Source organism: Macaca mulatta, chromosome 16 (genome assembly GCF_049350105.2).
Source record: "Macaca mulatta isolate MMU2019108-1 chromosome 16, T2T-MMU8v2.0, whole genome shotgun sequence".
Classification (NCBI taxonomy): domain Eukaryota; kingdom Metazoa; phylum Chordata; class Mammalia; order Primates; family Cercopithecidae; genus Macaca; species Macaca mulatta.
Window position 1 is genome coordinate 14,482,061 of NC_133421.1, and position 19,845 is coordinate 14,501,905.

General features: G+C 51.2%; 2 protein-coding genes across 6 annotated transcripts in view; one reads left to right on the forward strand and one right to left on the reverse strand.

Annotated features, from left to right (window-relative positions):
* Window positions 1-18,449, forward strand: part of ARHGAP44 (Rho GTPase activating protein 44) — a 203,141-nt gene extending 184,692 nt beyond the window's left edge. The window contains exons 17-21 of one of the 2 annotated variants that reach the window (XM_015118630.3): window positions 1,100-1,321; window positions 6,750-6,925; window positions 11,217-11,594; window positions 13,966-14,017; window positions 16,858-18,449. In XM_015118630.3, coding sequence (XP_014974116.1) covers window positions 1,100-1,321; window positions 6,750-6,925; window positions 11,217-11,594; window positions 13,966-13,973 — 784 coding nt within the window. In that variant the 3' untranslated portion in view covers window positions 13,974-14,017; window positions 16,858-18,449. The remainder of the gene's footprint in view (window positions 1-1,099; window positions 1,322-6,749; window positions 6,926-11,216; window positions 11,595-13,965; window positions 14,018-16,857) is intronic. The other variant, XM_002800295.4, reaches the window with a different exon arrangement.
* Window positions 18,421-19,845, reverse strand: part of ELAC2 (elaC ribonuclease Z 2) — a 31,281-nt gene continuing 29,856 nt past the window's right edge. For all 4 annotated transcript variants that reach the window (XM_077970388.1, XM_077970387.1, XM_015118627.3 and 1 more), the window contains exon 24: window positions 18,421-19,779. In XM_077970388.1, the coding sequence (XP_077826514.1) occupies window positions 19,552-19,779 (228 nt within the window). In that variant the 3' untranslated portion in view covers window positions 18,421-19,551. The remainder of the gene's footprint in view (window positions 19,780-19,845) is intronic.

Consider the following 19,845-nt stretch of genomic DNA (forward strand, 5'->3'; position numbering starts at 1 on the left):
AAAAAAAAGTGAGCAGATGAATACTTTTACCAATTGCTTTTTCCCTTCTGCCTCTTTCTTCCCCATTCCACACTGATACCAACTCTTCAACTGCTGTCTTTAACTGTGTGCATAGTAGGGTATGACTTGCCCTTACACAAATAGGAGAGACCAACTTTAGAGAGACCAACTAAATCGTATTAATTTTATAGCACAATAAAATCCCACCCCAAGACCCTGGACCGTGGAGAGAGACCCCTTGCAGAAAGACAACCTTTATGTCCAAAGGAAGGCCTAGATTTTTTGAAACTAATATCTGTATGTTTCTGTCCCTGCAGCCTTAGGAAAATCCAAAGGTATGGTATCCTCTGGTAGCTATGAGGCCATGCTCAGTCTCTTCAACTGAGCCACCTATGCATCGTAGTGAGTTCCACCAGAGGGTGAATGCGCCGCGTCTGGTTGCTTGGCCGACTGATTTGAAGCTGTGTGCCCATCATTAAAATAGAATCAGAGCCCAGAGGGACCATAGGCACAAGCAGCCCCTTCCCTGCTGTGTGGACAAGCGGGAGTGGCCTGCAGACGTGTGACCTGGCCAGGGTCCCAGCAGTGGTGGAGCTGGGGCTAGACTCCAAGTTACAAAAAGAAGGATGCATATTTAGATGTCTCCTGCTGTCAGTTCCACGCTCCCCCCTTCGCTGCCCCTCCCACCTCGTCTTGCACTTGGGAGGAGTGTCCCTGCTCCCCAGTTAGGCCACATACCGCTGTGAGGAAGGCTGGCAGTTTACACCCAGGGAGCTTGCCGGGCCATCATCCTAAGCTGGCTTTGGCAGAGGGTTGAAGCACAGCTTGTGGTCGCCAGCGCTGCCGACTGTGCCCTGCTCCTTGCCTCAGTGAGGGGGCCGCTCTTGCCAGGCCCGGGCTGCCCAGGGCCGTGTCTTGGCCTCCGGGAGCAGCCAGGGCACTGGGAGCACAGCCCCCAATGCATCGCTTCCCGGGCCCCCGGGGTGCTAAAGCTGCGCTGCTCTTCTCCCAACGCGGACCTGCTTGAATGTGGGGGAGGGAGCCTGTCACCTGTCATCTGTCACGCGTGGGTAAGCGGTGTCTTTGTGTCCCTCGCCAGCATGGGCGTGAGAGTCATGGACACAAACTGGGTGGCCCGAAGAGGCTCCTCGGCCGGTCGGAAAGCGTCCTGCGCCCCGCCCTCCATGCAGCCTCCCGCCCCGCCTGCCGAGCTGGCCGCGCCCCTGCCTTCGCCGCTGCCGGAGCAGCCCCTGGACAGCCCCGCGGTCCCCGCGCTCTCTCCATCCGGCCTGGGCCTCCAGCCTGGGCCCGAGCGCACCAGGTAAGCGCGGACCAGTGCCGTCCGGGCGGGCTGGTGTGCGGTGCAGGGGGTGTCTGGGTTTGCTGCGCTGGAGGCCTCTTGGATTTCGTCGTTTCCCGCGCCCCTGCCCCCATTTCTAAGCATTCACGTTTGGCTTCTGAATCGCGCTGGTACCAAGTAAGTCATCCACGGCTGCCTGGATTATCACACGAAGTCCAGGCTTCCCCAGCATAACATCGCAAGCAAGCAGAAGGTGGCAGCTTGCGAAGGCGGGGTGAGGAGTCTTAGGTTCCCCAACTCTCTGTTTCCCCCTTCCTCTGTCTTTGACGTTACAGTGGTCCCCCATATCCGTGAGGGATACGTGCCAAGACCCCCAGCGCATGTCTGAAACAGCTGATAGTCCCGAACCCTATACATACTGTTATTTTTTCTTATACACACATGCCTATGATAAAGTTTAATTTATACATTAGGCACAGTAAGACGTGAGCAATAACTAGTAATAAAATAGAAGAATTATAAGCATATGCTGTAATAAAATTATGTGAATGTGGTATCTCTCAATTTTTTTTTTTTTTGAGATGGAGTTTCGGTTGGTCACCCAGGCTGGAGTGCAGTGGCGCAATCTCGACTCACTGCAACCTCCGCCTCCCAGGTTCAAGTGATTCTCCTGCCTCAGCCTCCCGAGTAGCTGGGATTACAGGCATGTGCCACCACGCCTGGTTAATTTTTGTATTTTTAGTAGAGATGGGGTTTCACTATGCTGGCTAATCTGGTTTCGAACTCCTGACTTTATGTGATCCACCGCCTTTGCCTCCCAAAAAGTACTGGGATTACAAGCGTGAGCCACCATGCCCAGCCTGAAAATATTTTATTGAACTGTATGCACCTATTTTTGGGCCACCGTTGACCACAGGTAACTGAAACTGCAAAACCACGGATAAGGGGGACTACTGTATCCTGTTTCGAAGTTTACAATTTCTGTGTTTCTCCTCCGCCTCTTTATAGTCATAGCAGCCTTTTTTTTTTTCTTTTTGTGCTGCTAAAATGGGTGCAAGTCAGGGAAGGACTGGAGGTGGCGGTCATTCTGGGCCTGATGACCTTCGCAGCTTGCCACATGGTTGAATTGCCATTATTTTAGGGGAAGGAAAAAGAGAGGAAAGCCTTCCATGGCTAGCTTGATGAACGTGAACTGAGAACTTTCTCTTTTCAAAGATAAAAAGACATGATTGCTGCCCTTAAAAAGTTCACGTTCCAGTGAGCAAACAGGCCCTGACAAATAATGACAGCACTTGGTTATGCATCCCCAGGGGGGCAGGGGAGGAGACAGTACCTGGCCCTTCCTTGAAAAGGGCATGACGCGGGAGGCAGATTCTGGACGTGAGAATTGCACCAACTTTGAAACAACTTTGCTGTTTGTCTCAATCTTTTCTCAAGCAGCAATTTAGAACACCAGGAAAGCAACATGAAATCAGATGCCACTGTGTCTCCTGTTAGAGGACATGGCATTCTTCCATGACCACTGCCAGAAAAGTTTTGGAGACTTTGGGAAGCTGAATCTTCTAACCCAAATCTTTCTCCAAACACACGTGCATACACATAGACACACATCCTCACACACCATCACCACCAGTACACAAATACACACCCACACCCACACCAATCCCCTACATCAGAGGCTTCCACTAGGCTTTTTAGTTTTGTTTCCTTTTGTTTAATGGGCAAAAAATATTTTCACAACCGGGCAGGGTGGCTCCCACCTGTAATCCCAGCACTTTGGGAGGCTGAGGTGGGCGGATCACCTGAGGTCAGGAGTTCGAGACCAGCCTGGCCAACATGGTAAAACCCCATCTCTACTAAAAAGACAAAAATTAGCTGGGTGTGGTGGCATATGTTTATAGTCCCAGCTACTCAGGAGGCTGAGGCAGGAGAATCACTTGAACCCAGGAGGCGGAGGTTGCAGTGAGCTGAGATGGCACCATTGCACTCCAACCTGGGCAACAGAGCAAGACTCTGTGTCAAAAAAAATATATATATATTTTCACTGTGAAACCAGGAGATGACAAAGGGACAGGGGGATAAATAGTCTTAGAGCATAGAAGGGGGCACCTGACCCTGCATATGCTGGGTTGCTATTGATGACTTGAACTCAGAGGATGCTCGGTCCTGGTTGTGCACTTGCTAGGCCACAGATGGACCTGAGAACTGCAGAAGCAGGCACAGCAAGTTCATTGGGGAAGCAGAGCCTGAGAATGGTGAGGTCGACCAGGAGGACACAGACACACAGGCAGGAAATGAGCTGGGACCGTTTCCTTTTTGGACACTCATCGACTCCATCCTACTTTCCCATCTTAGAAAGGGGACTCAGTGCCATGTGGTATTTGGCATATAAATAATATTTCTAAAAAGTGCTCCTTGAAGATGGATTCCCCCAGGCTCTGAAGGCATTCCAGGAACATTCTCGATGGGTGGTCTCGCAGAGTCACTTGTGGGCAGGGAATGGCACCCTCTGATTTAGATTATTTTAAAGGTCACTCACATTGCTCTGTGGCCAAATGTCTTTGCCCGGGCTGACCGGTTTTGTAACTTTGCTTTGGATGTTAGTGTTCTTTTTTGTTTGTTTGTTTTACACCACTCTTTCTTCTCTCCCTGCATGGATTTCTGCCAGTACAAACAGGTGGTCCATTGTTTTGTTTGTGTTGTTTTGGTTTGCTGTGTTGTCTGTTTCCTGCATGTTTGCAACCCGGATGATGTTTCCTTGAGTGACCAGATTCTCTTTCTGGCTCCCCCTCCCCTGAGGATGGCAGGCCCTTCCTTCCCTCTAACTGGCTCCCACCCTCCCACTCCCTACTCCAGACCCTGCCTTCAGTTCTTTCCCTGGCTCTGGCCAGCCAGGCTCTGCCTCCACCTCCTGCCCAACTGCTTAGCATGCATGCTAACCCCAAAATTCTCCTTCCTGCTTCTTGGCACCAAGCTCACGGGCTGAGTCATGCTTCTTCAGCGCTAACTTGCCCTCAAACGTGCCTTAAGCGTGCCTTGCTCATGTAGTACCCCTAATAGCCACCCTACATCCCACCTCTCCCCATTGGGTCAGCTACACCTCTGCTAAAGAGAGAGGACAAGACTAAGTAGGTCAATCCTTGTTTCTGTGCTGGAGAAAGTGTGTTCGGGCCAAGCGTGGTAGCTCATGCCTGTAATCCCAGCACTTTGGGTGGCCGAGGCAGGTGGATTCCAAGGTCAGGAGATCGAGGCCATCCTGGCCAACATGGTGAAACCCCACCTCGACTAAAAATACAAAAATTAGCTGAGTGTGGTGGCGTGCATCTGTAATCCCAGCTACTCAGGAGGCTGAGGCAGGAGAATAACTTGAACCTGAGAAGCGGAGGTTGCAATGAGCCGAGATTGCGCCACTGCACTCCAGCCTGGTGATAGAGCGAGACTCTGTATCCAAAAAAAAAAAAAAAAAAAAAAGTGTGTCCAGTGGCAGGGAACAGAAGGAAGAGCTCATTCCTAGATCCTTGGATAAACATGTGTCCATAGGAAGGAAGAAGAGTCTACCCACCCACAAGAAGCAATTTTTTGGTTTGCTAGTTATGAGATGTTTTTGGTTGGTTGGTTGGCCTTCCTCTTGATAGTGGCAGAGATGGTTGGAAGGGTAGGTAGATATTTGGCATTGATGCCCGGGTACCTGGTAACCTGGAGCCTGAGGTCCTTGTCCAGCCTGAGTGAGGCAAGGGTTTTCTGTTTCTGTTTTTCATGAACAGAATAGAGAAAGGAATTATTGCTCTTTTGGTTCCTCTGAATAAAATGGTTTTTGCCCCTTGGGGAACTAGGTTTAGTGTGTAAGACTCATCCCAAGTGGGAGAGAATGTGCCTCCACATTGAATGGGATCTTTCCTTTATTTATTTGCATGAGGAAGACGATCTGTGTTTTGACGCCGTGGGCTTCTCCGGCCCAGCTCCCTGCTCCCAGTCGTTCTCACTTCAGTGGACAAGAATGCTCTGTTCCTATTGGAATTTTCTCCAAATTAACACTTGGAGTTTCTAGATCAGTTTAGGAAAGAAATAGACTGTGCCCGCCTTTTTTTTTTGACAGGGTCTCACTCTGTTGCCCAGGCTGGAGTACAGTGGCGCAATCTCAGCTCACTGCAGCCTCCATCTCCCGGGTTCAAGCCATCCTCCTGCCTCAGCCTCCCGAGTGGCTGGGATTACAGGCTCGTGTCACCACACCTGGCTAATTTTTGTATTTTTAGTGGAGACGGGGTTTCGCCATGTTGGCCAGGCTGGTCTCAAACTCCTGACCTCAGGTGACCTGCCTGCCTCGGCCTCCCAAAGTGCTCAAAGTGCTGAGATTACAGGCGTGAGCCACCACACCCGGCCCAGGTTGCGCCTGCTTTTGTGGGATAGAAACAGCCATTGCAGGGGATTTCGGTTCCCAGACTCTTCACGCCCCACCTGTGGGCATCAGAATCCAGGTAGGTTCTAGCAAGGATGACAGATAGCTCCCAACGCTGGGGCATCTCCCCTGATTCACTAAAGGCCACCAGGAGTATTTTCTTGGAAAGGATTGAGAACACTGTGGGGAAAGTATGGAGATCAATTAGTCATATCTACCATCAGCGTGTCAGGAGGGCAAATCCCTGGTCTGTGGCGTGGAGTGAGGTGTCTTCTAATACACGCTTCATCCTTAGGAGAAGGCTGAGGAACAGCCTTGCAGTAACGATGGATCCTCTTTAGGACCTGGTGGCCTAGGCTGCCTCGTTGTCAATTCCAGGGGTCAGAGAGCAGAGCCCTCACTGCCGTCGACCTCCACCTCTCTCGAAGCCTGGGACTGGGACTCGAACTGGCTCCCATTTAAGGGCATGGCCTGGATCTCTGTCCACCCTAGCCTCCGCTGGAATGGGTATTGAGTTTGAGGATGAGTCCTAGAATACCTCCTGCCTTGGGGGGTGGCTAGAGGCTCAGGGCCAACAGCTGGAAGAGCTGGGCCACGAGGTTGGCAGCAGAAGTCCGTGTCATCAGCACTCGTTGGGCACAGTGGCCCTAAGAAGTCCTCTTGGCTATAGTAGGAAAAACACTTTGGTGTCCCAGTTTGAGAATGTTCTAGAATTCCCGGGTTGATGGCAGGATACAGTGGAGGCGCTCAGGCCTCTGCCCTCACGTTGCTCACGATCTCCTTGAATAGAGGAGGGCAGAGGCATGAAAAGGGTATTGGCAGTGAGTGCCAAGTGCCACAGAGATGGGGGCGGAACCCAGGCCATCAGAGCTCCAGAAAGGACAGTCACCCCATGGGGCACCTGCCGAAGGCTTTAGGAAGGGGTCGAGACACCAGAGCTGGGACATACTTGCACGGGGCCCAGAAGGACACACAGGGTGGCCGTCGGCAAGGCTGGTGTTACAGCTCACTGAGTTCAGGGCTTCTCTTTTGTCTCATATGCTTTCCTTTCAGCACAACAAAAAGCAAGGAACTTTCTCCAGGGTCTGCACAGAAAGGAAGTCCAGGCTCCAGCCAGGGGACAGCCTGTGCAGGGACTCAACCGGGGGCTCAACCAGGAGCTCAGCCAGGCACCAGCCCCAGCCCCAGCCAGCCGCCTGCAGACCAGAGTCCTCACACCCTCCGGAAAGGTATGCCCTGCTTCCCTTCTCCTTGGTCTCAGGCCGGAGGTGGCTATGACATTCCCTGAAGACTCGTTTTCCTCTATTAACTTGGATATTGAGAAACCACGTGGTTTAGTGACTAATGCCCATCTGGGCATTAGAGCTTTGGAAGTTAAAAGGGATCCTTTCTCTGTTATTCCTCAGTTTACTCATTGGACAGGTGGGCTCATTAGGGGCATATAGAGGACAGCGCTTCTCATACATCAAATGTCACCAGGGCCAAATTCGTTGTCCACAATGATGTGTGTTTTCCAGAGACCTGTCAGGCCCTACCTCTGTCATTTGAAAAGCTGTATAGGGTCATCTGCAGGAGCCTCCTTTCCCCCAAGGCAACCTTGCCCAGCTGCCTACCCCTAGATCACTCATACAAGGTGACGGGAGGGAGTCAGGATAGCTCCTATAGTACCTGAGTCTCAACCCTGAATACTTCTGCTCCGGAAGGCCCGAGAATGCCCACACTGACCAGTTATTATCTCTTTAGAGAATCGCTCCCACAAGCTAAAGGTCTGCTCCGTGTGACATTTCATAAATGGGGAGCTGTACTGAGCGTACGTATCTGAACCTTTTTGGTTCGTTCTTACCTATGTCATCTCTTTGCAAAGTCTCTCACTCGTCTGAAATAATACATCATCGTGTGTGTTCTACATTCAGACCGCTCGCACTTCTGGGAGCGGCTTTTAACTCCCGGATTTGTCGAATAGGGCTGGGTTTAGCTCATCCACACGTGCCTTCATGACAGGCCTTTTTCCAGCCCCCTTAGTTCCCATCTGCAGGGGCAGTTTCATTCTCTTTGTCTGCCCTCAAGCCCGTGGATCTTATTCGATCTCTACTCGAGTAATTCCTTCTGCATTCTACACAAACGTGTTAAGTCCTGCTATGTACAGAGCTCTGTGCTTTCCAGAAAGAAAGGCAACGAGAAGGCAAAGGTGTTGGCACTGTGCTGGGAGACACCCAGGGTACAGTGAGGATACCTGGGAGCATGCTTTCTAGACTTAGGAGTTAGGACGGGTGGCCCAGCAGAAACGACATGGTGAAGGTTGAATAGGAGTTGGGCCGAAGTGGTGGCATGAGATTTCAGAATTTCAGAGCATTTCTCCAGCACCAATGGTTTCTTCTTGGTCTAGATACCATATTCTTGGGCATATCTTTCTTTCTTTTTTTTTTTTTTTTTTTTTTTTGAGACGAAGTCTCGCTCTTGTCCCCCAGGCTGGAGTGCAGTGGCCCAATCTCAGCTCACTGCAACCTCCGCCTCCTGGGTTCAAGGGATTCTCCTGCCTCAGCCTCCCAAGTAGCTGGAATTACAGGCGCCTGCCACCACACCTGGCTAATTTTTGTATTTTTAGTAGAGATGCGGTTTCACCATGTTGGTCAGGCTGATCTCGAACTCCTGACCCCAGGTGATCCGCTCACCTCGGCCTCCTGAAGTGCTGGGATTATAGGCATGAGCCACTGCACCCAGCTGGGCACGTCTTTGTTTTAGAGTCCTTTAATTGGCTGGACGCAGTCGCTCATGCCTGCAATCCTAGCATTTTGGGAGGCTGAGACGAGCAGATTGTCTGAGCTCAGGAGTTTGAGACCAGCTTGGACAACATGGTGAAACCCGTCTCTACTAAAATATAAAAAAGTCGGCTGGGCGTGGTCGTGGGCACCTGTAATCCCAGCTGCTCAGGAAGCTGAGGCACAAGAACTACTTGAACCTGGGAGGCGGACGTTGCAGGGAGCCAAGACTGTGCCACTGCCTTCTAGCCTGGGCAGCAAAGTGAAACTCTATCTACAAAAAAAAAAAAAGCCTTTTAACTTTCCCTGCAGCACTACAATACAGGGGTGATGGCTAAGTCATTGTCTTATCCAGTGGGAGAGCCAGGGCTCCGGTAGCAGCCAACCAACCTCCTAATGCCAGTGACAGGTTGACCCTTTTCGTTTGTGTGGCACACCGGACCTGTGCATGCAGTGTAGCCTAGAGTGACTCAATTCCCTTTTCCCAAGTGACCTTCAATAGCTCGGATCCATCTTTTGAAAGGTATACATTTCTTGTGTACTCCCCATCATGCCCACAGATGGCACACTTAGCAGGCCTTTTTTTTAAAAAAAAAATTTTTTTAACACCTCAGTCTTTTGACAGCGTGCCTACAATTTCACATCCTATTCCTGTCACCACCGGAAGTGGTAAATGTCATGACAGACATGGTGATGCATCCTCCGTCCCCCAGGTCCTTTGTGAGAAGGCATGTGCGAGCATTGATACCTAGGGTCTCCACCTGCTTCTCATCCAGGGGTACCCCTGCGTCTGTCACCCATGACCACGTGGCTGCCATGAGCTGCAGTAGCGGCTGCTGGAAACACTTCCGCTGTACTCAGGAAGTAGAGTTGAAAAGTGAAATTGGAAAGTTAAGTGGTTTTGTTATGTCGTGATGATGTGGGTACTTGACATTCATGATCTCATTTAATTATTACACTGCTGCAGAGAAAATCTTTTTCCTCCAATTGCATAGAAGATGTTTGAATAAGTTGACCCAGGGAATACAGCGGGTAAGTGGCAGGATAGAAATTTGAGCCCACATTGGTAGGATTCTGAAGGGCATGTCCGTCTATCCACACTGCAGACTGACACACCCAGAGAATACATGAGGTATCCTCCTAACAGACTTTGTTCCCTGGAGGGCATGGGGGTGGGGTGGGGTGAAGGAAGAGATTCTGACCTCTCCCTTAGGACTTACAAGGTAATTTCTTCTAGAATCAGACCCACACACGGCCGGGCGCCATGGCCCATGCCTGTAATCCTAGCACTTTGGGAGACCAAGGCGGGTAGATCATGAGATCAGGAGATCGGGACCATCCTGGCTAACACAGTGAAACCCTGTCTCTACTAAAAATACAAAAAATTAGCCGGGCGTGGTGACGGGCGCCTGTAGTCCCAGTTACTCGGGAGGCTGAGGCAGGAAAATGGTGTGAACCCGGGAGGCAGAGCTTGCAGTGAGCCAAGATCACGCCACTGCACTCCAGCCTGGGCGACAGAGCAAGACTGTCTCAAAAAAACAAAAAAAGGAATCAGACCCACACACAGCCAGTCCTCGCTTAAGCCTAACAGGTTAGTGATCACTGTCTCAAAGATATTTGCCCATCAAGTATCTCCTGGACGTTTGAATTTGTTGTCTTTACCAATTCATTTTCAGTTAAAGGTATAATGGATTTGTCATCCTATAGGGAGACTGGGAAAAGGGAAATGAAGGTAAGGCAAAGGAGGTCAGGGCAGTGATGTGCTTTGAAAAATGCAGTCGATTGGCCGGGCACGGTAGCTCATGTCTGTAATCCCAGCACTTTTGGGAGGCTGAGGCGGGCAGATCACCTGAGGTTGGGAGTTCAAGACCAGCCTGACCAACATGGAGAAACCCTGTCTCTACTAAAAACACAAAATTAGATGGGCGTGGTGGCGGGCACCTGTAATCCCAGCTACTCGGGAGGCTGAGGCAGGAGAATTGCTTGAACCTGGGAGGCGGAGGTTGTGGTGAGTGGAGATCATGCCATTGCACTCCAGACTGTGGCAACAAGAACAAAACTCCGTCTCCAAAAAAAAAAAAAACAACGAAAAATGCAGTCAATCCACAGACCGGAGGGTACAATTCTTGAAAGAAAAGAACAAGAATGAGAAGAAGGCCTCAGCAGCAAGGATGCAGGATTGAGGCACAGCATATAAAGTAATGGAGGAACAGGGGTTCTGTGGCTGGACGATTTGCTCACCTATCATTGTTAGGGGAGCCAGAAACCACTGGACAGGTTCAGCCAAAAGTCAATTTTGCATCCCGAGGACCTGCCCCTGGGTCAGGGCTCCACTGTCCATTACAGCAGATTGAACTGGAGTCATCCTCTGCTGGACCCTGCCCCACTGACTCACTCTTGCTCTGAGTGTAGCCACAATACGTCTCACCACTGGGAAGGCAGCCCACTCCTGTGGATGGGAAATTTGTTCTCTAGTTTGGCTGGGTGTGCATGTGTAGATCAGGGCAGAAAGCCAGAAAAGAGGAGGAGAAATTAGTTAACAGATGGGAAGATAGGAAAACGTGCAATTCTAGGTTAATTTTTAAAACTTGTATTGGGTGCTCTCCATGTGGCAAGAGGCCAGGGGGCAGGGCAGGGAGGTGTGGTGGGTGGCGAGGGGCAGGAGGTGGGGACAGCTTTGAACGCTGAAGGGTGTGTGAACAGGCCCCACAGTGGCTTCATTTAACAACTTTGTGTTTTGTTGTTGTGTTTTCTCTTTCAGTTTCAAAGAAGCTGGCACCAATTCCACCCAAGGTCCCCTTTGGCCAGCCCGGGGCTGTGGCAGACCAGTCCGCTGGCCAGCCGTCCCCAGTCAGCCTGTCCCCCACCCCGCCCAGCACCCCGTCGCCCTATGGACTGAGCTACCCTCAGGGGTACTCCTTGGCCTCGGGCCAGCTCTCCCCAGCTGCAGCTCCTCCCCTGGCCTCTCCTTCTGTCTTTACAAGCACTTTGAGCAAATCGCGTCCCACTCCTAAGCCCCGACAGCGACCTACTCTGCCGCCGCCTCAGCCTCCCACAGTAAACCTCTCGGCCTCCAGTCCACAGTCCACGGAGCCCCCCATGCTAGATGGCATGTCCCCTGGGGAAAGCATGTCTACAGGTAACCAAGCCACAGGCTCCCTCATCTTTTTTTATGAACTTTAGTGAAATGTACCTTGGGGAGGGATTGCTAGTGTCACTGCCAGGGAACAAATTCCTGCGTGCTTTGAGATGACTGGGCTGGCACCAGGGGTAGCTCATAAGATCTCCTTAGAAGCCCACCAATGGACAGCAACCCTGGAATCCATGTGTCCCAAACGGGGGCTTCTTATGGGATCTCTCTCAGTCTAAGCCCACCAGCCTGGAGTTCTGTTTTTGCTTTTAATATCGGGGATTGAAGACACTGAGTCATTTGGAGTGGGGCGTCAGGAGAGGCTGGTTGTGATCACAAAACGGTATCAAAACTCAGGTATTCCCTGGATAGAGCCCGAGCAACCGACAGGTATAAATGCTTATCTGGAGGACGGGCTAAGAACCAAAGATGTTCTTCACTATTAGTAAAATAAACCTTGCTAGAAAAATACGCTTCTAGATAGATATTTAGAGAAGGGTGAATTTCAGAAAACCTGCATATCTCCGTTCCCCTCGCCCAGGTTCCCCCTCCCCGGCCAATTCCCTGAGGAGCTAATTGGACGAACCCACAACGACTTAATTTAGTTTGGATTTAAATTTAGAAACAAAGATAAGTCTCTTCCCCCAGAAAAATCTGTAAGCACAAAATCACAAACACACACCACGTTTAGCCAAAACCGTTCATTGGCTGGAAGGAACGGGACGTATTTGGAACATCTCCCCAGACACTTCAACCACATAAGATTATAAAGTCAGGGGCATATTTGTGGTGGCTGCTTAAAGTCATTTGAGCATTTTCCTTGTTCAGGGAGACAGGCACAGGGGTTGAGCTGTGTCTTGGGCTAGAGCCAACCCACTTAGTAAAGTGCAGTAGCATGGCTTTGAGCTGGAGCATATGTGTGCCTAGTGTTGTCCCAAGTAGCAGAAGGTGAGGCAGCTTGGGTTGGAACACACACACACACCACACACCACACACCACACACCCACTCCTTTCAGAGAACAGTGCTGTCCTAGGGTGCACTGGGACTTTTCGCGGATCATGTACTTTTCCCTCCACGTCCTTCTCCAAAAGAGTGATTTATTTCTTCCGTGTTTAGACGGAAGCAGTGACCCTGTGGGGTTCAGCTCCATGCTGCCTTTGAAAAGGCTAGTCCAGGCGGGCGAGGTGGCGGGCGTCTGTAGTCCCAGCTACTCGGGAGGCTGAGGCAGGAGAATGGCGTGAACCCGGGAGGCGGAGCTTGCAGTGAGCTGAGATCCGGCCACTGCACTCCAGCCTGGGCGACACAGCGAGACTCCATCTCAAAAAAAAAAAAAAAAAAGAAAGAAAAGGCTAGTCCAATTTGCAACTGTGTGCTGGGTCAGATTTAAATATTACAGGGAAGAGCCATCTGGTGATTTGGCTTCTTTATTGTTGGATGTAATTAATGTTGAAGGTGCAGCTGCTATCATCTACCCTGAGGCTTATTAAAAATTAAGCAAATTTCTCCCTGGAAAATGCACTGAGCACCCCTCCCATCTTGGTGGGTCTTGGTGCTGAGGCATTGTCTCCTCAAGGAGCCCATGATGGGCGGGCACATGCTTGCTGCCCTCGGGGAAGGTCACAGCTGCAGGGGAGCTGAAGGTCACCAGGTCTCCAGGGCCACTCCTCCCAATGTGTCATATCTGCTGACTCTTCCAGCCACCCCAGGGAAGGGACACAAGGTAGTGTCAATACATAAGCAATAGAATAAGCAGAAGATGGCTGGGCATGGTGGCTCACGCCTGCAATCCTAGAGATTTGGGAGGCTTTGGAGAATTAGGTGTGGTGGCACGTGCCTGTAGTCCCGGCTACTTGGAAGGCTGAGGCAGGAGAATCGCTTGAACCTGGGAGGTGGAGGTTGCAGTGAGCCGAGATCGCGCCACTGCACTCCAGCCTGGTGACAGAGAGAGACTCTGTCTCCAAAAAAAAAAAAAAAAGAATGAACAGAAGATATCAATGGAGAAGCAGAAGGAGAGGAGAAATTGGGGAACAAAAGTGGGCAACAGAAGGCCCGGGAGGACAGTGCCTTGAGGGCTCTGAGAAGCGGAATGGTTCACGTTCCATCTTGCAGGTTGAAGAACTCCTGACCTTCAGGATTCATAACGTCCCTCGCCCTATGTGGACCCTGTTTTAATGTCCTTTTGGCAGCAGACTGTTTTGTCCTATATGTTCAGGTCTCAGCCAGTGTAGAATCCATCATGGTTTGGTGTGGCCTGCCTGGGACTGTGATATTGGCATAGCTTGTGTGTGTGTGTGTGTGTGTGTGTGTGTGTGTGTGTGTGATATTCATGTTTCGTCATGTTGATTCCTTTCTCCGAATCCTATCATTGTGTTCTTGCAGCTGTGTGACATGAATGGCGCAGTTTTGGATACGTGTGAGGGGGATTTTCAGGGTAAGCTGGTCCCGGCCTCGCCCCTCCACCCCGCTAGCTAGCCAGGCCAGCTGCCCACTCCTCCCCTCCGCTCCTCCTCTCTGCATGTGGCTCAGACCATCCGCATGGCAGCTTCACTCTCCAGCCTTCCCTGGCCTCAGCAAGGATGAGCTGACCACGAGCTTATTTGGCTTTGGGGGACCCCTAGCCTCTTTTTCTTTCTTTTCATTAGGAGGAGCTGGGGGAGAACCCAGCCAACCCCTTTTCCGTACCTTCTTTCTCACTAGAATCACATCTGCAGCTCCTCCTCCTCCGCTCTCCCTCAGGTTTAGACCGTGGAGCGGTAACACATCTGTTCTTCCTATGAGACGTTTGTGCTGGAGACACCTGTGCCCAGCACCCTGGGGGACATGCACCTGCTCACCTTTGTTTAGGAAGGTGTCCTGAGGGGAGGTCATACCTGCTGCAGCTCAGCACAGGGTCCACACCAAGGCTTGGACCCCATTTTCAGTGGCCCTGAGTTCACACCAGCAGATCTCCCCTTCCAGACTTAGATCCTAACGTCTGGCTTCCTCCAGGCTGAGACTGCTGGCAAATCCTGAAGAATCCGTATCAGAGCTCATCCTGCTCCCCTTCTCCCTCATCCCAAGTGGATATGGCCAGACAGATCCTTTCTATCCAACTCAATAAAATGTGGGGGAGTATTTATATCAGTATCTGTTTGGTCTCCTCCTCCTATAAAAAGTAAATGCTCAAAGCATAACTGAGGGAAGGGCATGAAGCCAGGACTTTGGTGTATTTGCCCCAGTAAGTAGGGGTGGCCAAAGTAAACCAGGTGTTCCCCCCGATTCGGCCCATGGTCCTGCAGAGACTACCGAGACACACCAGGGTGTCTGGTGCTAACAGACAGTTCTCCTGGCAGGTGCTTCCAGAGTGTCCTGGAAACAAGCAGCCAGTGTCCCTTTTCCCAGGAATGCCGATGAGGGCTTCTTCCCCTGAATCCCATTCCCTTGCATAGTGACTGTTCTCCCTTGAGTCTCTGTAAGGCAGCAACAAGGATAAAGGTATGACAGCTCACACAAGTGCTTGTTCTGGGCCCGTCTAAACTCATCACCGCCCTGTATTATTCCCATTTGACTGCTGAGGCACAGGGAAGGTAGGAAGCTTGTCCAAGCTCATGCTCTTCCTGCCTGACACATTTGGGATTTTTGAATCTAAGCGGGAGAGCTTGTGTTCTTACCTGATAGCGAACCCTGCACAGCGAGGTGGGCCCCGGGCCACTCAGCCTCACACCTGTGCAGAGACATGACCCAAGCAGCCGGGGAAAGGCAGAGGTGGGCCTGAGGCCACCTGCTTCAGAGGAATAAGTGGCACTGGCTGTTCCTCCAGCCCCACCCCCTAAATCTCTGCTTCTCATCAGGCAGCAAAACAAAGACTGGAAGGACATGAGGGCTGCCTAGGGGATGGGGCTAAGGGAAGACCTTTGTCCCAGAGCTTCCATGTTTGTACAATGTCTTTCAGGACAGTGTCCAAATGTATGTCTGTACACTTAGTATGGTATTCCTCAGTCTGAACATTTGTTCCCCTCCTCTGCCTCCTGAAGTGCTGCTCCCAGCCTCGCAAAGCTAAGTGAGGGCCAAAAACTAAGCAGGCAGGCTGGGCGTGGTGGTTCACGCCTGTAATCCCAACACTTTGGGAGACTGAGGCGGGTGAATCACCTGAGGTCAGGAGTTCGAGACCAGCCTGGCCAACATGGTGAAACCGAGTCTCTACTAAAAATGCAAAAAAAAAAAAAAAAGCCGGGCGTGGTGGCAGGCGCCTGTAATTCCAGCTACTCGGGAGGCTGAGGCAGGAGAATTGCTTGAACTCAGGAGGCGGGGGTTGTAGTGAGCTGAGATGGTGCCATTGCACTCCAGCCTGTGCAACAAGAGCAAAACTCCATCTCAAAAAAGCAAAAAAAAACTAAGCAGGCGAAGGAGGGGGACAGCATGACGAGAGTAAAGAACCCAGGGGATCTGTGTTCTCTGGCTCTCTGGTGTACCACATCCCGGAAGAGTCAGCAAGCACAGCCTTGTCAGTTTCCCCCCGGGGCGGCGGCTGCAGCAGCAAGGCCATTTTTAACATGCTGTGGTAAACAGACTTTGTGTCTACTCAGCTGCCAGTCTAAGGACTTCTGTCGTCTTTGCCGACTCACAGATGTCCAGACACTGAGCTGTTATTTCGAGTACATTTCTCCTGTTCATCTTGCCGGGAAAAAAAATGACCTTTTAATGCTCCTGATAAGGATGTCACTAGAGGTGGGGGTTTTCCTGCAGTTAGGGACAGTTGGCACCCATGACGACCAGGGTCCTGAGGGAGACCTTCTACTCCGCCCATGTCAGCCACCCAAAACGCAGCCATTTCTTAGAGTGAGGACACTGGTTCAGGGTTCCCCGATTCACTCGTAGACTTGAGAGGAGAAAGGGGTACCTTTCCACTGTCTCAAGTCCTGTCCCTGCAGATTCTGGGGAATGAAATGCAGTCTGATATACATCCCCAGAGATGTCATTGAGACTTAGCATCCTTCTTATCAAGAATAAAGGACCCTGTGGCTTGGCAGGGAGGCGCTGTTCTGGCCTTCCTGTCTGAACCACGGTGGCACATCCTGGGTTTGCTTTGGTTCTGCAAACTTACGGGGTAGAAGCAAAGCAGGCATGACCACAACCTGATTGTGCCACAAAATGCTTAAACCAACCTCCAAATGATCTATCCCTAGAATACCACCACCCCTGCTTCCTAAGGCTGACATTGTTTGCCTGCAACTAGGTTCTCATTTGCCGGGAGGCCCCCTTTGAACCGCCTTTCTCTCTGCCGCCTTCCAGATCTTGTCCACTTTGATATTCCCTCGATCCACATAGAGCTCGGGTCGACACTCCGCCTGAGTCCCCTGGAGCACATGCGGCGACACTCAGTGACTGACAAGAGGGACTCGGAGGAGGAGTCTGAGAGCACCGCCCTCTGACATGGCACCGCCCATCCTGCCTCGCGTGTACATACATCACGGGCCCTAGGAACGCCGCCAGGAGCAGCGTCCGTGAGCTTGCCAAGTGTTCTCTGCTGGCTCTTTCCTGCCACTGCCAACGCGAGGTTGGAGTCTGGCAGGAAATTGTGATCGCCAGTCCGTGTGGTGATGCTGGTGGTGCAGATTTTGTTTGTTCCTTTCGGGTGGTGACTTCGGCCTTTTGTTTGACCTTTGCCTTTTGACTTTGTGCCTCTTTTGATCCACTTTCAGCCTCCATGCCAAGCAACACCCCCCTCTCCATCCAAGGCTGGTCAGGAACGTCCTTTGCAGGGTCGGAGTGGTGCCGGAGAGGCTCACTTTGCCTGGTGAGACCCGAGGGCTGCTACCTTTTCCTCGGATGGCTCATGGCAGGTCTTGCAGGAGCAGTTTAATGGCCACAGAAAGGAAGCAGGACAGCAGGGTCCCTGTCACCCACACCTAGACCAGGTCCGGGATTCTAGCAGTCCTGGGGCACTGACCTTTGCCAGCCACTCGGGGGAGGCCTTGCCACTGGAAAACCTTCCGGGCTGCCCCCATCAGTGGGCTCCAAAGTGAGTGGCTGAAAACAAAAATGTGTTTCGCTTCCTAAGTTTTCCTTTTTCCACTGTGTGACTGAAAGCTCCTATATCATTTTCTACTTCTGAATCTATAAAACAAGCCTGATGGTGTCTGGAGGCCCCAACGGTGGCCTCCATGTCCCCAAATCTATTGGCTATATGAGAGTAATTTTACTCCTCTAGGTACCTAAAGGCACCCAGCTCACTAGTCTGTGGGGTCCTGGAGCCTGCCTCTTCTTTCTGGAGGTTCAAACTGAATAGCAATAATTATGTTACCCAAAGCATGTGGAGGAAAAGTGAAACCGGCCACGGAGACACCGGGCCATGGGCTCGGCCTGCGGTGTGGCCTGCTTTGCTCACCAGCGTCAGCCGCTCATCCCTTCTCATGAAGTCCCATCCGGTCATGGGGACGAGGGCTGGGACGGTACCGGGGAGCCTCTTCACACTTGGGGATTAGGGGAGTGAGAAAAGATTTGGGCCATGCATGCAAAGTAAAAGTTTAAAATTTTATCCTTTTAAAATAGATATAATATACCTATACATGATATAATATTTGTATATATGAAATCTATATTTGTTTAATTTGAGCCATTCAATCTAAACCAATGTACAGGTGTACAATGAAAAATTTAAATGCTTAGTTATTTTTCCCAACACAGTGTAAAGTCACCCTCCTCTGAGAGTGGGATGTGCAGACTTTTGATGTTACAGCTTTGCTCACTTCCTGGCAAGGGCAGTTCACGCCTCAATTTGTAATGGGAGTCTGGGGTAAGGGTGGGGGTTGAAAGTTATCTTTAAATACATGTACAAATCGTTGTCAAAAGTAATGTTATTAAAATAGATTTATTATCCCTGGGCTTGGCATCTGTTCTGGCTTTAATAAACCTGCGGGGACGTGGCTGTCAATCTCGAATGTGCGCCCGGTTGACACCTGAAGGTCACCACTAGTGTAAAGCAAGTCACTGGTTGATCTCTCGCTTGTCACTTGAGTTTTTAAAGCACTTTTCACGTTCTCCCGGGTAGGGAGAATATACAGCAAGTACTAGATTCGACTTGGAACATGCTCTCCATTTGTCAAGCACTAATCTGTGTCTGTAAATCCCACCAGGAGGACAAAAGAAACCAGCTCCGTGTGCCATTTCTCAAAACCTTCCTTCAAGGGCAAAGTGATCCTCACTCTCAGTATGGAAGCAACAGAGCAAATCTATTGTCTCCACTTTTACCCAGAACAACCAGAAGTCTTGCATTTCCCTGACCACTGACACTAGTCCGGCCAGGCTCTCACTGATAGGGGAAGCACGCCCTGCTGTGAGCTGGCACAGCTTGAGTTCTGTCAAAAGACTTGGCGAACGAGGGTGGCTCTCTCAGGACAGGTTCCAGAGGTGCTCACTACGATGGGGGATGACTTCCAAGCCAGCCGGGTACCAGGCAGCTGCCACGCTGCAGCGCAGAGAGCCTTCTCCAAGGTGGTGCCCAGCAGACCCTGCTCTGTAGCAGCAGCAGGAGGAAGCAAAAGAACTCACAATTCCAAACTCAATCTTTATTGCAGCTGAAATACTATTTTCGTTGAGTCTCGGTCACTTAGACCCAGTGTTCCTGCGACTCCTCTGCTTGTCTCTGGCGTGCAGGGAATCACTTTGCTGGATGAGAGGAAAGGTGCTGCCGTCTGTTTCCATGACTTCTTTAAATACTGCCTTGAAGTGAAATTAGTTCATTTGCTTGCTTCCATGTAGCAGCCTCCTGTTCCACGGCTGTGCCAGGCACCAGTCCTAAGAGGCGTCTATAAACTAGTGCTTATCTGGGAGTCCAAGCCTCGGCACAACTCCACACCACCTATCCTGAGCTGCCTCCTGCGTGGACCGTGCTCTTCAGCTTCTACCAGCAAGGAGGGCAGATACGGGTGCGTGCGTGGGGCAGAAGACACACAGCCGTCAGAGTTCAGGGTCACTCCCAGATCTTCACTGGGCTCTGACCTTCTTGCTCTGTGGCTCCTCTGTGTGGGCCCGTTTCTGCTGGGGCTCCCCATCCTCCAGGTCGTCTGTCAGAGCCCTGGACAGGAGGGCCGCCCGCACCTGCCGCAGCTCCCGCTTCTCCCTGCGCTCCTCCATCTCCTCAATGTCGCCAGCAAACAGGGCTTTCAGTGGGGGAATCAGCTTGGGCACTGTTGGAAAGTCTCCAAAGGAGACCTAGAAGACACAATAGAAGACAAGGACATGCCTCAGAGGGGCAGAGGTGGGGACAGGAGCTGGGAG